A 19,426-nucleotide genomic window follows, 5' to 3' on the forward strand; every position below is an offset into this window, starting at 1 on the left:
CCATTAGGAATTCAAGATATGCCACTAGTTTGGGTTATTCTAAAGGAGGCTGTTGACATTGATAATTTCCCAAGTGTCTTTGAAGTGGGGTTCTTTGGTGTAGATACCATTTGCAGTCTTGTGGCCTGCCATCTTTAGCCATCATTTAGTTGGACCATGCAGTGGTTAAAGTAGACAAAAACAGGAGATGGGGGTTATGATGCTCCTCAAAGTCGTTAAGTAGCATCTGCTTGTGCTGATGGGATGCACCATGCGAAAGATAACAGGAGATCAAAGGAGAAATATATCTGAATGGAATTTCTTACCCCAAACACCAAGCTCAGAGCCAGCCAAGTAAGAATATATATGTGCATCTGTTGTGCATAGAATTGAGGAGCAGGCTTTCTGGTGAGCCCTTACCTCACTCCCATAAATGCCATCATTTGGAATTGACCAGGACCAAGGGAACATGTTGAAATATTTAATGCAATTTCCTGCATTTGAGGACATTTTTATATAGCTCACACCCCTCCTCCTCCTGCTGAATAAATCTACTCCTCCAGAGGCAACTAATGTTTTATTAAAATAACAAATATAAATCAATCAAAAGCATGTCTCTCCCCAGACTTGAAGAAGAGCTGTGTGTGGCTCAAAAGCATGTCTTTCTCACCAACAGAAGTTGGTCCAATAAAAGATATTACTTCACCCACTTGGTGTCTCTAATATTCTGGGGCTGACATAACTACCACTGTATTGCATACAAATATATACCAAAGCCACCAAAATTAGGCTACACTTCTCCTGTCTCTAAAAATAATGGACTCCTCTTCAACCACCACCTACACAAACATGTTCTCTGACATCTGTATTAAATAAGAATGTGCCATTTATTGCAGTACTTTGGCACTAGACTTTCTACACAAAGAAGTGGTGAGTTATGGCAGTTAGGGCTTGCCTACACACAGTTTTTGCACTGATTTAACTAAATTGGTAGAAAAACTGATTTGCTTAAGTTGGTGCAACCCCCTACTATGGCTGCACTCATAATGATATAAAGGTATTGGTATTGGTATAGATTCTTTCAGTAAATTAACAATCCCACAGTGCAGTTGCAGGATTAATGCATTCCCACTTTTGGTCCAACACATACATTTTTAAATGTGAGTGTGTTGCTACAGTGCAGCTGGGGGCAATTCATCTCTTAAAAATATGTTATGAATACATAGGCAAACAGTCACTGTGGAGAACTAGTTTAATTAACACCTGATGATTGCTTTTTTTTAACTTCACCCTGCTTCCATATTCCCATAACCTTGAGTTTTGCAACAAGGTTTGCAGAGAAGGTTCTACCTAAAATGAAAAGAACTAATACAGCATTTACTAGAAGAGCACTAGTCCCCTCTAGTTGCATGGCATCGTATTGCCACACAGATATCTCTGCTAGTCTAAGTATTCTATGTCTATTGTATTTTCACAGTTATAGAAGATACTGGAGGAGTTCTCAGTGAATGCAAAATTAACTGTTTGTTTTATAAAGCCAGCTGAACACAGATTGATAGCCTGAAAGAAATTGCTGTTCTGCCTAGCTCTGTATCTCCCTCACTTGTTAAGACTGCCTGTGGTGTAAAAGGGCATCACACAGTGTCCATAAATTCTGAGCCGGGCTGCACAGTTATGGACTGTAGAGTGGAGTCATTTTGAAAATGAATTAAAAACTCGGTATTGATGTTCATCAATATATTTCTGTTGGAAGAGCTGTTTCTGTTACTTTGTAAAAGTGCTACATTCCGAAAGGCTATGTGGGAGTTTTGGAACTCTTCTCCATGGCTGCTTTAAGGAAATTTTCATCGGTACAGTTTCCCTTCCCACTAAAATCACAACCACTGTGTTTTTAGGGTGTTCGGAGGGAGTGAATGGAGTTACTTACATCTCATTTTCCATATAACCACTTCTGATGACAGTCCCTTTCAAGTTTTTCAGGCTATCCATCCTGCATTAATTTTTTTTTTTTTTGTAAGAAAAGGCCTTTCGTGGTTTATAAATTTTTAATACAGGATGCTAACTGCCAGAAAAGTTTTGGAAGGCAACCAAAGATTTTAACCAGTCTCCCTAGCAGATGAAATGAGGTACAACACGGGTGCACCTGGAGACAGTGCCGCTTTCATTCCTCCATTTCAGAACTATGACACCTCTGGCTTTAGCTTCAGAAAGTCAGGAATTTTCCTTTAAACTGGCTTCCTGGAAATAGAGTTCTGCTCTATTAATGGGTAATTTATCACACTATATTCCTCAGCCTTGAGAAAATCTTTATTTTTTTAAAATGGGTGAAAAAACAGGGACTACTAAGCAGAGGTAAGAATCTTCAGATGGGGTCTGACATCTAAGGCAGCTGGGGACATCATTAGTGGAGGCTAACCAGCAATAAATAAGTCACGACTTTGACATTTATGCTTTAGTATCAGACATTAGATTATTTCTGTGCATAAGACTGCTGATTAAGGGCGTGATGTTACAATCCTTACTCAACCTTCGGAGCATTTCCTCACACAAAGAGTTCCATTTACTGCAGCGTTGTCACCTAGTGTAAGTGAATTCTACTTGCACAGAGTAAATATCACTTGGTGTGACTGCAGTGAAACTCACTTGAGTAAATGCTACTCAGTATTAGTTAGGTTTGTGGGATCAGGCCATACAAGATTACATTCTTAGGACATCTTCTTATTCAGTGTCTTACATTATAGTCTTCTGGGAGCCAAGTATTTTCCAGAGTGAGGTATGCATTACGGCAAGCATCTTTTTGTAAAAAGTTATATTTTAAAAGCCTTTGGAGGGTTTCAGAAGCTACTTCATAACAAGTGCAGCCTTAAAGGAAGGTTCTCTACATGTCTTATAATGATGTGTCTTTGTATTTGCCTTTTCAGGGTAATTTGAGTTAATAAAGACACACAAGTTTGGAGAGGTTGAGGCAGTTGTGTTGAGAATGGTTACCAGACACTATTTCTTATTTATTGAGGCTGTATGACATGTAGGGACTTTTCAATTAAAAAAACCTCCTCTAGTCATTAGGTGGTTTCTACGGATTCATCAGAGCACTCTGTTGATGATCACCTTTTAGTTTGTTTCAGGCACTTACTGTTGTGATTTATCACTAGGGGCATCTATAGGATACCTTGTTGCCAGAGAGATTGTGGAAAGAGAGGTCAGAATTCATAATTAACAGGTAATGAAGTTGTTTGCAGAGAGCCCTGTGAGGCTATAAATTCCCTACTCATACCTCATGAAGCTCAGTGCCAAAATGTTCTTGCTATATGCTCCTAACTCGTGTGAAGCAGTTGCCTGTTCTAACCCTAAGTGGAGTTCCAGATGAGGTTTTTGGGTGGATCCCATGGGATCCATAAACATATGTCACTTATGACACAGTATGTCATTTACTTTTAGGCACATGATTATTTCAACCCCATACACTGAGATACTCTATATAACTATTGGTCTTTGAAATGAGTTGATGTAGATAAACCCCTTGATCCATGTTGACTGTTTTTGTTGTTGTTGTTTGATTTTTGGGGGGTGAGAGCATTGCTGAAATTTGTGAACTTTCAGTAAACAGCATGACTTTCGGAATCTGCTTCACAGCTTTCACGCTTTCTTTCTAGTCTTTCAGTTTCTGTAAGTTTATATTGTTCAGAGAGTCATTGCCATATATTAGAGCAGGAGCAGACATGCTTTAACCAAATCTATCTTTATGACACTACTGTATATAGTAGTCTCTCAGCTCCTGCTCCAGCGTATACAAATTTATATTTTTGGATAGTGGATCTCTTGTGCCTAAAAGCTTGAATGCATTTCTCATTTGAGACCGTAGAGTTCTCTATAACAAATTCAGTAAAGCATATGAGGGGCTTTCTTTTGCATGAGGATAAAAGAAAACAGTTTTCTTTGTAAATTACCTATAAAATCTGTGACTGAGGAAAAAATGCCAGGAACATAAATTATACAAGTTACACTGATAAGGCTTTTAATGTTATAGATGTTAATATAATTTCTCTGCAAAAAACAACCACCACCACCCACCCAAAACCTGCAAAATGTATAGTACTCTATTAGAAGATGATAAAAGTTAAAAAAAAAAAAAGACTACCTACTTCAATAAGGCTTTCTAATTACAATTTTTTTTATTATTTATAAAAGTTATTTATGTAGCCTGGTGAATTTGTACAGCACTTTATAAAGGTACTTTAAGATATATTCCCTGTCCTGAATAGTTTGTAACTGAGGCTTCACAAAATGGACAAACACAAGCCAAGACACAGGGTAAAAACCAGAGGGAAAGAGGTAGAAGGGATTGCTGAAATTATTGGATTTTAAAGAGAGAAGAGGAATACTCTTCCAGGTATATAGGGCAGCATGATAAAAGGCACAGAACTGACACTGGGACAATGAGACTAAAAGAGCAGTAAGATGGAAGATTTGGGAAGAGTAAGGGGAAGTCAGCAGAAACTGAGAATAGAATTGTATATGAGGGCAGGATTATGAAGAGCGTAGTATGAATCCTTAAAAATATAAATCACGTTTTCATTTTTGTCATTAAAAATGAATATTTGGAAAATTTTGACCTGCTCTAGCAAATAGTAATATACGTATGTGCATATGTATCTAAATGCACACTATATGTACTACAACCAACCAAAGCTATTATATGTGTTATACTAGTTCAGAAACTTTAGCGGCTGTGCAGTGTCTTTTTGCTCCTTGAAAGGTGCATATTTTCCACTGGGGTTCTCCCTACTAATCTTGGTAGTAACTGTGAACTCTAAACCTGATCTCCTGCTACTGAAGTCAATGGGAGTAGGATCAGGCCCTATCTACCTACAGTGTGAGTTTCACAAAATAAAGTCTGTCTACACACGTGAGGTTTTCTGCTGCTACTTCTTTCTGAGGTGTGCAAGGTGGAGGTCACAGTGGCCTGTGGCTGGTAAGCCAAAGCTATTTGAACTTTTTCTTAATATACACCCCTCCAAAACTGATCCATGCCAGAACTTAGAAACAGAAATGTCATAAGGATCTGTGTTGCTTGCACAGATGACTAAGCAATGACTGGAATGTGCGGTGTGCACCATACACGTGCTACAAACTCATGAGTGGCAGTTATTGGTGTTTTGTTTGGGGAGGTGGGAAAAATTAAATCCTCTTTGAAAAAAAAAAGGAAAGAGAACAGTAAGATATTGTGCTGCATATGGAAACTTTGGAGACACATTGTGTAAAACAATTTGGTATTGATGACAAGGTATTTTGTTCTACATATGATAAAATATAGAGACACTAGTCTTTCATGAATTATAGTATAACCCAACACTTGGCTTACAGCCAGAGAAAATTGGACTCAGATTCTACTACTCAAACATTTCCACTTGAGCTCTTGTTTATGATGTTGGGTGCCAGAAGTCATAAATTTACGTGCTGCTCTGTCTAGGCTTGTAATGAATAGGAAATATGAACTAACTAAACTGAAAGGACGTGGAGAGGGGGGAAAGAAGGAGGGGAACCCCCTTTTGAATAGTTCCTTCAGAAGAAAATAAGATAATGCCAGGAAGTTGGCATCTTAGTAGCACCACCCAGGGGCTAGCCAATCACTGAAGATGAAGTGAATGGCTTGTTAAGAAAAAACTGTTCTCTATCTTTCTACTTGCTGATAGATCTTCATACTAGAAATACAAAGAGTAGATATTTTTCCATTTTACTGACTGGTAACTCTTGTAGATTCTCAGGATTTACTGGGATATCAGTATTTTTCTAAATACTTTGAGCATGATCAAAATCCCATTGAATTCAATAAAATAGACTCCTATTGTGTTCAGCTGGCTTTGGATCAGACCCCATCAGAGTTGAGATGAAGCATCTCTGAACCTGAGATTGAATGTTTAGAAGCAGATGGATACATCGATAACCAGACCTGCTGTGGCATATTGAATCATGTGGACTAATTTTTCCAAAATAATAGCCACAAAATTTCCATAGAAATGAACTGAGAACATAACTTTGACAGGAGTTTGAGTGAGTTCGAGGGCGTGAACAAAATCATAGCTCTAGCTTTCTAACCAGAAAGTTACAAGTACTTTTGTACTGTAAAAAAAAGGAGGAGGGAAAACCCCCTCTCCATTCCCAACTCCATATGAGTTTTTTATATTTCTTCTAAAATTTGTATGTGACTTTTCTACTCACCTGCAAAATTATATATGCAAGTTAAAAACCAGTTTTGACCCCTTCGTAAAAGGTCCTTTGTGTCAGTGCAGAAACAAAGATGGGAGGAAATGCAGGAGTATCTTGGAGGTAAACTTCTAATACATAAAAGTCCTTGGAAAGAATGCAGCATCAGTAGACCACCAAATACAGATAAGAAATAAAAATATTTTTAGAGGACTATTAAACAGTGTGAATGTTCACAGTTAATTAACACTACGTTATTTAGCATAAGTGTTTCTATTATTCTGTGGAAAATCTCCCAAGGTACACTAGCCTTCATGCCAACACTGTCACCTGTATGGTGTGGTGGCTGAGTGTTAATATTCTGAGCTATAATATAAAACATATGGGAAATGGTGGCTTGCTCAAAACCTGCAGAAGGGTTTCTCTTTACATGATGTTCATATGGGTGAGTTTCTTTGTTTCAACATCCATAAAACACAACCACCGCCAAAGTTACCTATCTCATAGAGCTGGAAGGGATGCTGAAGGGTCATTGAGTCTAGCCCTGGGCCTTCACTAGTAGGACCAACTACTGATTTTGCCTCAGATCCCTAAGTGGCCCCTTCAGGGATTGAACATAGAACCCTGGGTTGAGTAGGCTAATGCTCAAACCACTGAGCTATCTCTCCCCTGAAGTTGAAACAGTTAATCTCTTATAGGCTGGTTAGAAACTTGTCTACTGAGCAAATGTATATGCTTTTTTTCACTGGATCACAGTATCACCTACAGCTGATGAAAAGATGGCAAAAAGATTTGGTTTTGCCATTTTTTTTCATCAACATGCAACATTTTATTGAAAATGTTTATTGAAATTTCACAATGCAGAAAATTAAAACTTGTCATATCACTAAACCTGAGTTTATGAAATCGGAGAAAAAATGGTGATCATGAGTCAAATTCTGCTCTTTGCTTGCAGTCTGGAAGACAACAGTTACTGGGGTTATTTTGGATGAAAACAGGTGTAAATAAGAGGAAAAAAATTGTCTCTTTTTTTAAAGCTATTTTTTTTTACCAATATTTAATGGGAAGGAGAAATCCAAAAAGCAGCAATGCTGAAAGAGACTTAGGACTTTTAGTGCAATGTGTTAGGGTAGCAACAAGGGCCTGGTCTACACTACGGGGTTAGGTCTAATTTAGTCACGTTAGGTTGATTTTAAAAAGATTACTGCAATTTTGGGCTGCATCCATTGGTGCATTACTTCTCAGGACAGGGAGGCCCTTCTCTTATGGCTCTGGAACATTGCATTCAGGGTTGGGCATCTCATTACCAGAAGGATATTGACAATTGGTTGCAGGTTAGGTAAGAGTGACCAAAATACCGGATGATGGTGATGTGTTGATTGTAAGGATTGGTTTATGAGAACAGAATGAAAGAATTAAATGTGCATTGAATGGCTAAGCAAGACTCAGGGTGCAGAGTGAAACAAATACTGAAGGATGTAAACACCCAGGTTGGAAATTCATTATGTATCATAATAAAGTGAGGCATAGCTAGGAGTAATAGGATTATATTAAGAAAGAGCTTGTAAAGCACTTTGAGAGCTGCTTATGAAAACTGCTATATAAGAGCTAGGTATTATTATTATTCTATTAATAGAGTGCATTGATGGGAAAACCTTTCTAATTTTTGGTGATAGAATTACAATAATAGTCCATATAATAGTGCTGTAAAGGAAAATAGCATCCCTGTCTCCAGGAGCTTAAAATTTATAAAAGTTCATCATATAGGCTTATTAGTATGTTTGTGCTGCTAAACTTTTAAACAAACATACTAAGCTGATTTTATTACAGTACTCAGTAAATGACCGTTTTGACGTATTTCTTATGACATTTCCCTGGGTAAGTGTTATGAGAGATTTAAATGTTTAGTATGTGTGGCTTAGTGTATAGGTTAGACTTTAGAATTACTATCAGTGTAGCTGACCCCTCTTTTTATCATTTCCCTGCTCCCGCAAAAAAAATCCATTTTAAAGAAGAACCTCATGACTAACATGCTTTGACTGAGACATCCACCACAGTCGTCCTGGCTGGATGGGTGATGACATATAATGAACCATTGGTCTTTTGTGTGCAGAAGGAAAAAGCTCCAGAGTTAGAATTGTGAACCTCTGCACAGATATTTCAGCTGTGATGAATGGATCTGCAAATCTGGCCATTTTGCAGATGGTGCAAACACCTCTGCTGGAATTTTGTAACTAGCAAGGGCTTCTGCAGATGTGTAACTGTCAAGAGAATTTAGTTTATGTTTCTAGCAGAGATGAATGGAAGAACACTAGAGGCCTTAAACATAACTGTTCTTTACTGGAATCTCCATGATGCTCTTTGTTTCAGCATTCTTTTTAGTGATGCCTGGTGTATTATTCTTTCCATGAAATAGGGATCCCTAAACATTCTCTTTTTCCATCCACTTGCCTACTTTTAAATCATTGCATCTTTTAAATCAATGCAGAGGAGGTACTGTTAACCGTAACATATGATTGCAATCTCTCAATATCATCTGCTGTGTAAAGAGGAGATCTTAATACAAGTTTCAGGGTCATGCCTGCTCACTTCAGGTTTCAGTCAGGGTGACAAGCTGCTGTCACAAGGGGGCTAATATAAAAACCCATGATAACCGGAAAACAAGTAAAAGCTCCTAAATCAGTTTTCAGTGCATTATCAACACTAAGTGTACATTCATTCTTAAATTAAAATAGGTTTCAGTGGAAAGCTTTTAAAAATCCATTTGTGAGTGGTTATGAGAGCGAGCTCAGGCAATTAAAATGGAAAACATTTTAAACACTACAGGCAGAAAACAAAGTAAGTTTAAAATACTTAGCACTTTATATGTGTAAAACTCTGCGCATGCTAACTAATTATTCCCCGCCATTCCTGTTTAATATATGTGGAAACTGAGGCAGGGAAAGGAAATGATTTACCCACATCACAAAATAAGGCTTAGATCCTTCAAGTTGATTGATGTGGACAGACTCCTTGCTGCCTCCAAAGCCCCTCTGACTTCACATTAGTAGTGTAGCTAAACTGGGAGGTGAACCCCAGTCCTGGGTTAATTCCTCTAGCCAATATGCATAGCTGAATTCCAGACTCCCAGGTATGGGATTCTTCCTCTAGACCCTACACTGACATTAAGAAAAGTGAAAGCCCTCAGGAAAACATTTGTGATAGTAATATAATGACTGGTTTCAAGGGAGCCAGTGATTTTACACATTCTCTCTCTCCTCCCCACAGGTTTACGTCACTGAGCAGAGTGCATTTAGGTTGCTCAGCGAATGTCTGTCTCTATATCCATTTCACTTTAAAACAAGTAAAAAAAAATTAATAGGAGTGTTTTCCTTTCTAAGTTAGTCAGCTGTCTCATTGCTTTGTGATAGTCAAATGTATTTGGCTGGTTTTCAAATTACAGGTAGGCAATAAGAAGAATGGAACTAGCAATCATTGCTAGTGAACGTCATTTTCTGAATTTTGTAGTCAGATCATTGTAAATTATAAGAGGCTTCATTGGTGTTAAATTTAACTACATTGGATAACACACAGGATTAAACTAAAGCTTTGGTTATGGGGAAAAAGACTCTTTAGAATTTGGATTGTCTATGTCTGATTGGTTGTGATCATTGCCCAGTTTAAGGAAAAAGGCTGTGGCTTTCTATAGCGTATGCATACCAGTGTCTGTCTCACTTTCTCTTACGTATTATTTGTATATCACATCTCTCTCTCTCTTGCTCTTTAATGCCGCCTTGATAAGAAGTTTCTCAAGCAACTGCAGGTTTGAATCCGAACAATTTACATTAAGCTGTAAAAATTTCAAGAGCTCAAATTTAGCTTCCCCTTAAAGGCTCCTATTCTCTTCAGGACAGAGATCACATTGCATACTAGATGCATGTTTCTGACAAGCAGTAACACTACTGCTACAGTGTCTTTACCCATAGTGGCTTCTCAGATATCTTGTAGCCTTTACACTGTCAAATTCCATTTAAGTGCAAATAGTTCTCTCTCTCCTCCCCACAGGTTTACGTCACTGAGCAGAGTGCATTTAGGTTGCTCAGCAAATGTCTGTCTCTATATCCATTTCACTTTAAAACAAGTAAAAAAAAAATTAATAGGAGTGTTTTCCTTTCTAAGTTAGTCAGCTGTCTCATTGCTTTGTGATAGTCAAATATATTTGGCTGGTTTTCAAATAGCTCGAGCCTGATCTGCCAAACCCGGGTTTTGTGTTTGAGAAGACTGGATGTGGAGCTTTCTGAGCAGATAATTGGCCTTAAATAGCTGACCATCAGAGTATTTTCTTCCCCTAACTAAACCAGCATAATGACCACCTCCAGTAGGACAAATTCTGCTACATCCAGGGTAAACTCCTTGGTCAAAATATTTGATCCGAGTGCTTTACAAAACCAGGGGCTTGCTAATGAAGTGGAAACCACCCAAATTCTTTTTGCTGCAAGCAAACATGTCAGCTCCTCTGAAAGTTTTAACACCTTGGATGTGAAGTTTGCCTCCCTTGATCAGAAAATAGATAAGTTGTTGACTGTGCAGGACAACGTCCTTCAGACATTAAACAGCGTTTCCCAGGAAATGTGTTGCATTGAAAAAGATATTGAGGTGTTAAAGGCAAAAGCAACTGAACCTGGACCCACCACAGAAACAAGTGAAAAGCTAAATAGGTCTGAAATGAAGAGGCTGTGCATAGAAATGACCAATACCCTTTCTGACATGAACAAGAGTGCAGAGCAGCAAGCTAAAAGATTAGATGGAATGGAACAAATAGTGCTGGGGTTACAGGAGCTTATAGGGTATGTGGCTGAGAAGTTTAAAATGTGTAAAATCACTGATTTAATTCTCAAAAACAAAGCTCCTCCTAAGCTTGTCAAGGTTGGCAGTTACTTAAAGAAATATAAGGTTGGAAACAATTTCAGAGTGCAGACTTTCTCAGACAAAAGGGATACGGGCACGTCCAGCAACAGAAACAAAAAGGTGAGCCCAGGTTTGCTTTTCATTTTGCTGAGGACCATTAAATTGTATGGTTGTATTTTGCTTTGTGCTCAGTATTTTAATTCATTTAATCTTAACACAACCAAACCTGTATGCTTTAAGACTGAACTGTATTAGACCAAACTGAGCAACTTTTAATGCAAATGAGTCTGAAAAGCTAGTCAATGGTAACTGCGGTCATTTTCTGTAATGCTCTATTTACAGTAGGGGTTCTCAAACTGGGGCTCAGGACCCCTCCGGGAGTTGCGAGGTTATTACATGGGGGGAGCCATGAGCTGTCAGCCTTCACCCCACTTTGCATCCAGCATTTATAATGGTGTTAAATATATAAACAAGTTTTTTTTAATTTATAAGGTGCGGGGGGGGGGGTCGCACTCAGAAGTTTGCTTTGTGAAAGGGATCACCAGTACAGAAGTTTGAGAACTACTGATTTACAGTTTCCTTGTGTTAGAAAACATATACCGCTACCTCAATATAACGCCACTCGATTTAACACAAATTTGGATATAACGTGGTAAAGCAATACTCTGGGGGGGAGCCGGGCTGTGCACTCTGGCAGATCAAAGCAAATTCGATATAACGCGGTTTCACCTATAACGCGGTAAGATTTTTTGGCTCCCAAGGACAGCTTTATATCGAGGTAGAGGTGTAGTTAGGGGCTCAATTCTGTCAGTACAAACTTGATATTGGCTTCAATGGGAGCAGGATCTGGCCATGGATTTTGCTATGATATTCTCTGAGTTTATAAGTATTTGGGAAAAGAAGTTCAGTGAAGATCTTATGTGGCCTGATTCAAAGTTCATTGAAGTTGATGGAAAAATTCTCACTTGCTTCAGTGGGCTTGGGATCAGTCCTATACAAGTCACTTCATTACATGTATTTTGGTGCAATACTTATACACTCCTGCTGACTTCTGGGGAGTTTTAACTGAGTAAGAATTCCAGGTCTTGGCCCTAAGAAGGTTAGGTTCACTGTAACTGGAACTTCAGTTTGTAAAAAATCCCCTGAAATAAAACTTTTTACTCCTCTTCACTAGAAATAGAGCTTTGCTAGGTTTTCCATGAACCTGATCTAAAACCCATTGGAATCTATGAAACAACTTCCATTAACAATAATGGGCTTTGGATCACTCCTGTAAGCTTGTTTCATTGTGCTTAGATCTGGTAACACTGATATTAGCCTCTTAAGTTTAGATGATTTATAAAATTATTTTGACAAGTTATTTTCAACATTAACATTCATTACAATGAATTAAAATGGGTGTTCCCAAATCCTTTGCTGCTTTAATTTTCATTTTGTTTAAAGGTATAAACTTTTTAGGGTTTCATACATTAGAAGACCCATTCTTCAATATCACAAGCTTTTTAATAAAGGGAAAAAATGCATGAAGTTATTAACAGGATATGGTGCTACTTGTATTGAGAAGTACCCCATATTACTTCAGAATGTTCCCTGAGTGGCTAACCAGATGCCTAGCTATCTTTCAACAGCTCGACTTCCTAGTTAAATAAGTAGTGCTGGAGCCAATGTATGTAGCTTAGTAGAGGCTAATGGAGTCTGAAGGGCAACAGAGGAACAGCTCATAAAGCACTTTCTTCCAGTCAATTAGTCCAATTCTCCCCGGTGTCCTTGTGCAAACTTGTTTTCAGAGAATACCCATAACTGGATGGAAAAACTACTGCTGTATAAAATAATGAAACGACAAATCATATTTTTACAGGAAGGATCTTTTTGACTGTCAGATTGGACTGGCCTCATTAAATAAATTCTAATAAACAAAAAAGGCTTTCACCTTGGTACTGTCACCTTCATTAATGAGATGTATGCTGATTGGGTGGAAAAAATGTTACTTATTTATAGTATCCAAGTTTTTATTTGTAACTTTTTTTTAATGTGTAAAACACCGTGCTACAAAGCTAGACACATGGGACCTGATTGTCCTCATACTGGTGTAAACCAAAAGTAAAACTGCATAGATGTCAGTGGAGTTACACACTTGTGTAACATTGTTGTAAGTAAGAACAGAATCAGCTCCATGATGCTGATGAAGTGTGGTAACACCCCTAGGGCCCAGTCAGAATCAGGGCCCCATGGTGCCAAATGCTGTAGAAGTATAGAGTAAGACAAACGTTGAGAGAGTAGTAGCCTTTATTGATGAATTCAGGGAAGCATACCAGGCATAAGAGAGCGTGGAAGATGACCCAGAGATGCGTGTGAGAGAAGATGACAAATGGGCAAGTGAGACTGGCATCCTTGGCAGGTTGAGCAAAATGAGACGGAAAGACACAAAGAGAGGAGGGAGGACACGTAGAGAGAGGAGGAGTTGCTAAAGGCCTGGAAGGGGTGGAAAAGAAGCTTGAATTGGATTCAGTAAGATGGAGAAGCCAGCAGAGGGATCGAATGAGCAGAGTAATGTGGTCAGAGTGAGGACTAGGAAGGTGTGCCAACAGCAGGGTTTCAGTGGAGTGGATGGGGCAAGGAATGTGTTAGGAACAACCGAAAGGAGGAGGTTATGAGGGCCTGAATAAGAGCATTAGCTGTGTGGAGAGAGAGAGAAAAAAAGTGTGGGCTCTTGAAATGTTTTGGCAGAGGAGTGGAGGTATTTGGACACTGTCTGGGAGTGTGGGGCAAGAGAGAGGGAGGAGTCAAAGATAACCTCCCCCGGCTAGAGGCCTGAGGAACAGGGCGGATGCGCAAGAAGCTTGGAAGGAAAGATAAGAGTTCTGTTTTGGCCATGCTAAGTTGAAGTTGCTGATGAGACACTCAGAAGATGTCACAAGGACAGACTTTGGAAATAAGTGTATGGATATTTTAGGAACATTGAAAATTTGCAATAAACTAAGTCCTGGAGCCTTTACTCAGACTTTTGTCACTCTCTCTCAGGCAGAGGTTTCTGTTTCTCTTGCCCCACCATAACCAGAGGAAAGAGACTGGGAGGAGGCAGAGGGGTAAGACCACCCCACCATCACTATTTCACTTCCAAGTATTTAAGAGAAGCCCCTGCTTGGAAGACATTCTAATCCTGCTCCAACAAAGCCTGTTCAATGAGCGTCATCCCCAGCTCACAGCTGCACTGTTTATCCAATATCAGTCAGCAGCACTCCCCTTTGCCAGAAGGGGAAGCAGCAAAAAGTCAAATAACTTTTTGTCTCATCAGGTTCTCCCTGTTCACGAAGCACCACCTCCTTCCCTCGCTCCCACACTTAGTCTTCAGACTGACTCACTGACATTAATTGGCGTCCATAGAGGTTTGTCTAGAGCAGAGGTCAGCAACCCCTGGCATGCGGCTCACCAGGGTAAGCATCCTGGTGGCCCGGGCCAGTTTGTTTACCTGCCTCATTGGCAGGTTTGGCCAATCACGGCTCCCACTGGCTGCGGTTCGCCACTCCAGGTCAATGGGGACAGCACTTCCCTCAGCCCGCGCCACTTCCTGCCGCTCCTATTGGCCTGGAATGGCAAACCGCAGCCGGTGAGAGCCGCGGTCAGCCAAACCTGCTGATGCGGCAGGTAAACAAACTGGCCTGACCCACCAGGGTGCTTACCCTGGCGAGCTGCGTGCCAGAGGTTGCCGACCCCTGGACTAGAGTAAGGACCGAGTAAGCATTTCTGGATTTGCCCTGATGATATTATTACATTTAATATTTTGGTTGTTTTATATATATATATTGGCTTGTTGTTACCTTATTCTGTGCGTGTGCATGATTTATTATAAAAGGACCATCATGTGAAATTATCAAACAACCCAGTGAACAATAGCAGAACTTAATACACACATATTCATCCCAGACTTTTAATTTAGCTGTCTGTTAAGTATAGTGAGACTTAGTAAAAGATCTTTCAGCTGGGTTTGTACATTTCTTCTGCTGAACCTGTTGCTTTGGGGCTGCCAATTATTGATTTTGGGGCAAATAGAATCTTCTCTTCCCTAGGGAGGACAACAGAGTGTTTGCTGCAGAATGGATGCACAAGTTAGGTCTTTAAATGTTTTTGCAAAAACAAAGAGAAGATTTTCCAAAAAAGAGGGGTGGTGGGATGGGGGATTAGATAACTCCTTACACTCACACATGCCCGCTGTCATACCTTATAAAGATATCTGTGGTATAGCAGCAGAGATATTATATGCATTCCAAGTGAAATTCAGCCCTTGGCAGAGGGCTTGCATACTGTAGAGACCCCGCAGTTTCCCCTAAATGAAGGAATAGTCAGAGCAGCCAGGTGAGTGGCAGTGATGAGGTGTCTCTTTAGCCTGGTCTTCATCAGCTCTGCATAGTCCAGATTAGTCAGGCTGTACTGGGAATTGGATCAAGAAAGGCAAATCTTACGTGAACTAACAGGCCAGAAGCCACTCATTCTCAAACAGGCTGAACATTGCTTTACAAGGGCAATATATCACTTTTTCATGGTCCTCAGACCTTTTTCCTCTTCCAAAATGGCTGCTAAATTTATTTCTGCTCCCACTGAACCACCATGAACCGGAATAAACATTTACAAACCCCTGGGAACCCAAACCACACTGGGGGCTGCAGTGACTTCCAAGTATTGAGACAATCAGGTTCATTTTGAATCCAGACCTTTATAACCTTCTACGTGTGTGAGCCCAGTCTGATAGATGAAAGCAGAGAACCCACTGCAAAGTGAACGTTGGGCAGGGAATCCAAGGTTCCAGTTACCATGAATTTGTTAGAAAACATATTGGGTTGTGAAAAAATGAATGTAATGGTGAAATGCATTAATGGCTTGATAGTGGGGCTGCTAAGCTGTTCCATTTTGTTTGTCAATAGGGATAAGGCTGAAGCATATAAGAGGAGAAAAAAGTCAGCAGAACTCAGACATAATTAGATACATATTGTAGGACTGTAACAGGGTGCTGGCCTAAGAGGCACTGAATCAGCCCCTGTTAGCTCAGAACCTGCTAGCGCAGCTCCCATCAAGGGGAAATGATTGGAGCTGGCAGGGTGTGGCTCTGTCAAGGTTCCTTCCCCACTCTGAACTTTAGGGTACAGATGTGGGGACCTGCATGGACACTTCTAAGCTTAATTACTAGCTTAGATCTGGTATCACTGCCACCACCCGCAAGTACCACCTTTTTCCCTGGGTAGTCTTGAGGGACTTCACCAATTCCCTGGTAAACACAGATCCAAACCACTTGGATCTTAAAACAAGGAGAAATCAACCATCTCCCTCCCTTTCTCCGACCAACTCCTGGTGGATCCAGATCCAACCCCCTTGGATCTAAAAAAACAAGGAAAAATCAATCAGGTATTAAGAAAAAGGCTTTTAATTAAAGAAAAGAAAGGTAAAAGGAAACCCTCTGGGAGAGATTAGCATACCAGCTACTCTCACAGACAACAGATTTAAAACACAGATGTTCCCCTGGGCACAAATTTAGTTACACAAAAAAAAAAATACCCAAATACCCAATTTTGATAATTCCCTAATGGTACCAAGACAAGTTACAAAGAAAATAAACATAAACCTATTTATCCCTTTCTAAAACTTACTGCTCTGATAAGAGGCTGGTTCTTTGATCTTTCTCACTCCGGCTGAAACTGAAACTCTAAAACAAAGGAAAAACTTCCCTCTTTCCTTTTGAAACATCTTGTTCCTCCATTGGTTCCTCTGGTCAGGTGTTAGCTAGGCTAGGTGAACTTTTTAACCCTTTACAGGTAAAAGAGGCATTAACCCTTAACCATCTGTTTATGACAGGCTCATTAAAGGAGCCTAAGAGTAATCACCTGTGAGCCTCCTGGGGAGAAGGCCTATAAAGCTGGCAGGCAGGCAGGCAGGCAGGAAGTGGGAAGGAAGGGAGGGACGGGGACGGGGACGGGGACGGGGACGGGGACGGGAGGAGGAGTAAGGAACTGTTGCTTCTAGCTAGCAACAGGAACTAGCTGTCCCCTGGGTGGCTACCTAACTCCTATTGAATTGTACAGAGTTGTATATAGATGGTGGCAGGAACGAACACAGGGAAATAAAAGGACACTGGGTTTTGCAAAGTAAGAGGTCTCCAGCTGATTTGTACCGTGAGCAACAAAGGGCTCATTTACAAGAACTATTTCTAGTCTAGGTCTGTGACTGTAAATGAAATGGAAAGGAAAAGAACTGGGATGCTGCACTGATGGGGCCATGTAGGAACCTAAAGAAACAGATTATAGATTCATAGACTCTAGGACTGGAAGGGACCTCGAGAGGTCATTGAGTCCAGTCCCCTGCCCTCATGGCAGGACCAAATACTGTCTAGACCATCCCTGATAGACATTTATCTAACCTACTCTTAAATATCTCCAGAGATGGAGATTCCACAACCTCCCTAGGCAATTTATTCCAGTGTTTAACTACCCTGACAGTTAGGAACTTTTTCCTAATGTCCAACCTAAATCTCCCTTGCTTCAGTTTAAGCCCATTGCTTCTTGTTCTATCATTAGAGGCTAAGGTGAACAAGTTTTCTCCCGCCTCCTGATGACACCCTTTTAGATACCTGAAAACTGCTATCATGTCCCCTCTCAGTCTTCTCTTTTCCAAACGAAATAAACCCAATTCTTTCAGCCTTCCTTCATAGGTCATGTTCTCAAGACCTTTCATCATTCTTGTTGCTCTTCTCTGGACCCTCTCCAGTTTCTCCACATCTTTCTTGAAATGCGGTGCCCAGAACTGGACATAATACTCCAGTTGAGGCCTAACCAGCGCAGAGAAGAGCGGAAGAATGACTTCTCGTGTCTTGTTTACAACACACCTGTTAATGCATCCCAGAATCACGTTTGCTTTTTTTGCAACAGTATCACACTGTTGACTCATATATAGCTTGTGGTCCACTATGACCCCTAGATCTCTTTCTGCCATACTCCTTCCTAGACAGTCTCTTCCCATTCTGTATATGTGAAACTGATTGTTCCTTCCTAAGTGGAGCACTTTGCATTTGTCTTTATTGAACTAGATTGATAAAAATTATAGGAGAAAAATGAGCAAAGAAGTATCACCAATGCTATGGGTTATGCTTTATTTTTCACAACATATCTAGATAAAAACACTTCTCTTGTCATTCATCATCTAATTTAAGTCATGTCCTGACTGGCTGAAGTTACTTGTAGGAAAAATAGATATATCTCTCTACTCTTTGAACAGAAGGGAAGAATTATCTTGAACAGAACAAATGACTGTCTCGAAGATCCTTGGACAGGAAAATAGACAACTTAGTTATAGACACAAGTAACTTATTCCTTTGCATGAAAGCAGACTAGGGGAATGAAAACTCCATAAGGGAACTTCTTGGAGTTTCCTCAAAACTCTTCCTTCAGGGTCGGAGATGACCCCTTTTTTCCACCACAAAAGTTTTAAGAGGATACAGGCCACAAGTTTCAGATCTGGCTGTGTCTCCACACCAGCTTCAAGGCCCCCGGTGACATTGCTGGGCTCCATGTTCTGAGGCCATCCTCAGAATCCCCCCTTAAAGTCTTCTTAGCATAGAAAATGGCTCTGTGGGAAATTTAATACAGACCCAGGCTGTATTAATTTTTCTGCTGAATCTCTGCAGGTTGGTCGGAGGACAATGTGTGGCTCCTAAAAGTTTCTCCATGCAACACACTGAGAATGAGTGAGCTGGTCTTTCATGTAAGAAGAGATAGATCATGAGCTAATTTCCCTAGGTTTTTGTGATACATTGCTGTGCAATAATTTACAGCACATTAAGAAAATGGACACCATTTTGGGGGTCCATTATGACTCTTCCTCAAGCCTAGAATGACCTTCTGAGATAAGAAGCAGCTGGGAACTGGTGATGAAAGGAGACAGGTTATGTCAGGAGCCTAGGCAGGTGGGAAAGAGAGAGCTCCTGGAAGTGAGGAGGTAGGGGCAGGATGGACTTGGGATAGGCAACATGGACTTGGGATCTGCTCCCCCCTCGCAGGTGTGGGAAATCCTCCTTTAGCAGGCCACCAGCTTTTAGAAATTAACAGATTCTCAGGTGACAGCCCACCTGGGAGCGAGCTAGTTATGTAAGTGTAATGTATAATACGTTTGAATGTTTCTTTCAATATGCCCATCTTTCTTTGGATTGTCAATGCAATTTCACTTCATTGCTGGGTCTCTACCATGCTGGCTTTCAATGACAAGAGTAGTTTCTTTAAGTTAAATTAATTTGCTGTCATTCTGGCAACATCCTTCGTCCTGCACAAACACACTGCTCATGAGGAGCAAAGACTGGCTGTGCAGCAGCCCCAGT

General features: G+C 40.2%; 1 protein-coding gene across 3 annotated transcripts in view; it reads left to right on the forward strand.

The window, feature by feature from the left end:
• MYLK4 (myosin light chain kinase family member 4) overlaps positions 1-19,426 on the forward strand; it is a 137,899-nt gene that overhangs the window by 88,036 nt on the left and 30,437 nt on the right. For 2 of the 3 annotated variants that reach the window (XM_050939945.1, XM_050939946.1), the window contains exon 1: positions 10,456-11,190. The exons of the other annotated variant lie outside the window; for it this stretch is intronic. In XM_050939945.1, the coding sequence (XP_050795902.1) occupies positions 10,528-11,190 (663 nt within the window). In that variant the 5' untranslated portion in view covers positions 10,456-10,527. Of the gene's footprint in view, positions 1-10,455; positions 11,191-19,426 lie in introns of those variants that run through there. 3 annotated transcript variants of the gene reach the window in all.

Source organism: Gopherus flavomarginatus, chromosome 2 (assembly GCF_025201925.1).
Source record: "Gopherus flavomarginatus isolate rGopFla2 chromosome 2, rGopFla2.mat.asm, whole genome shotgun sequence".
NCBI lineage: Eukaryota > Metazoa > Chordata > Testudines > Testudinidae > Gopherus > Gopherus flavomarginatus.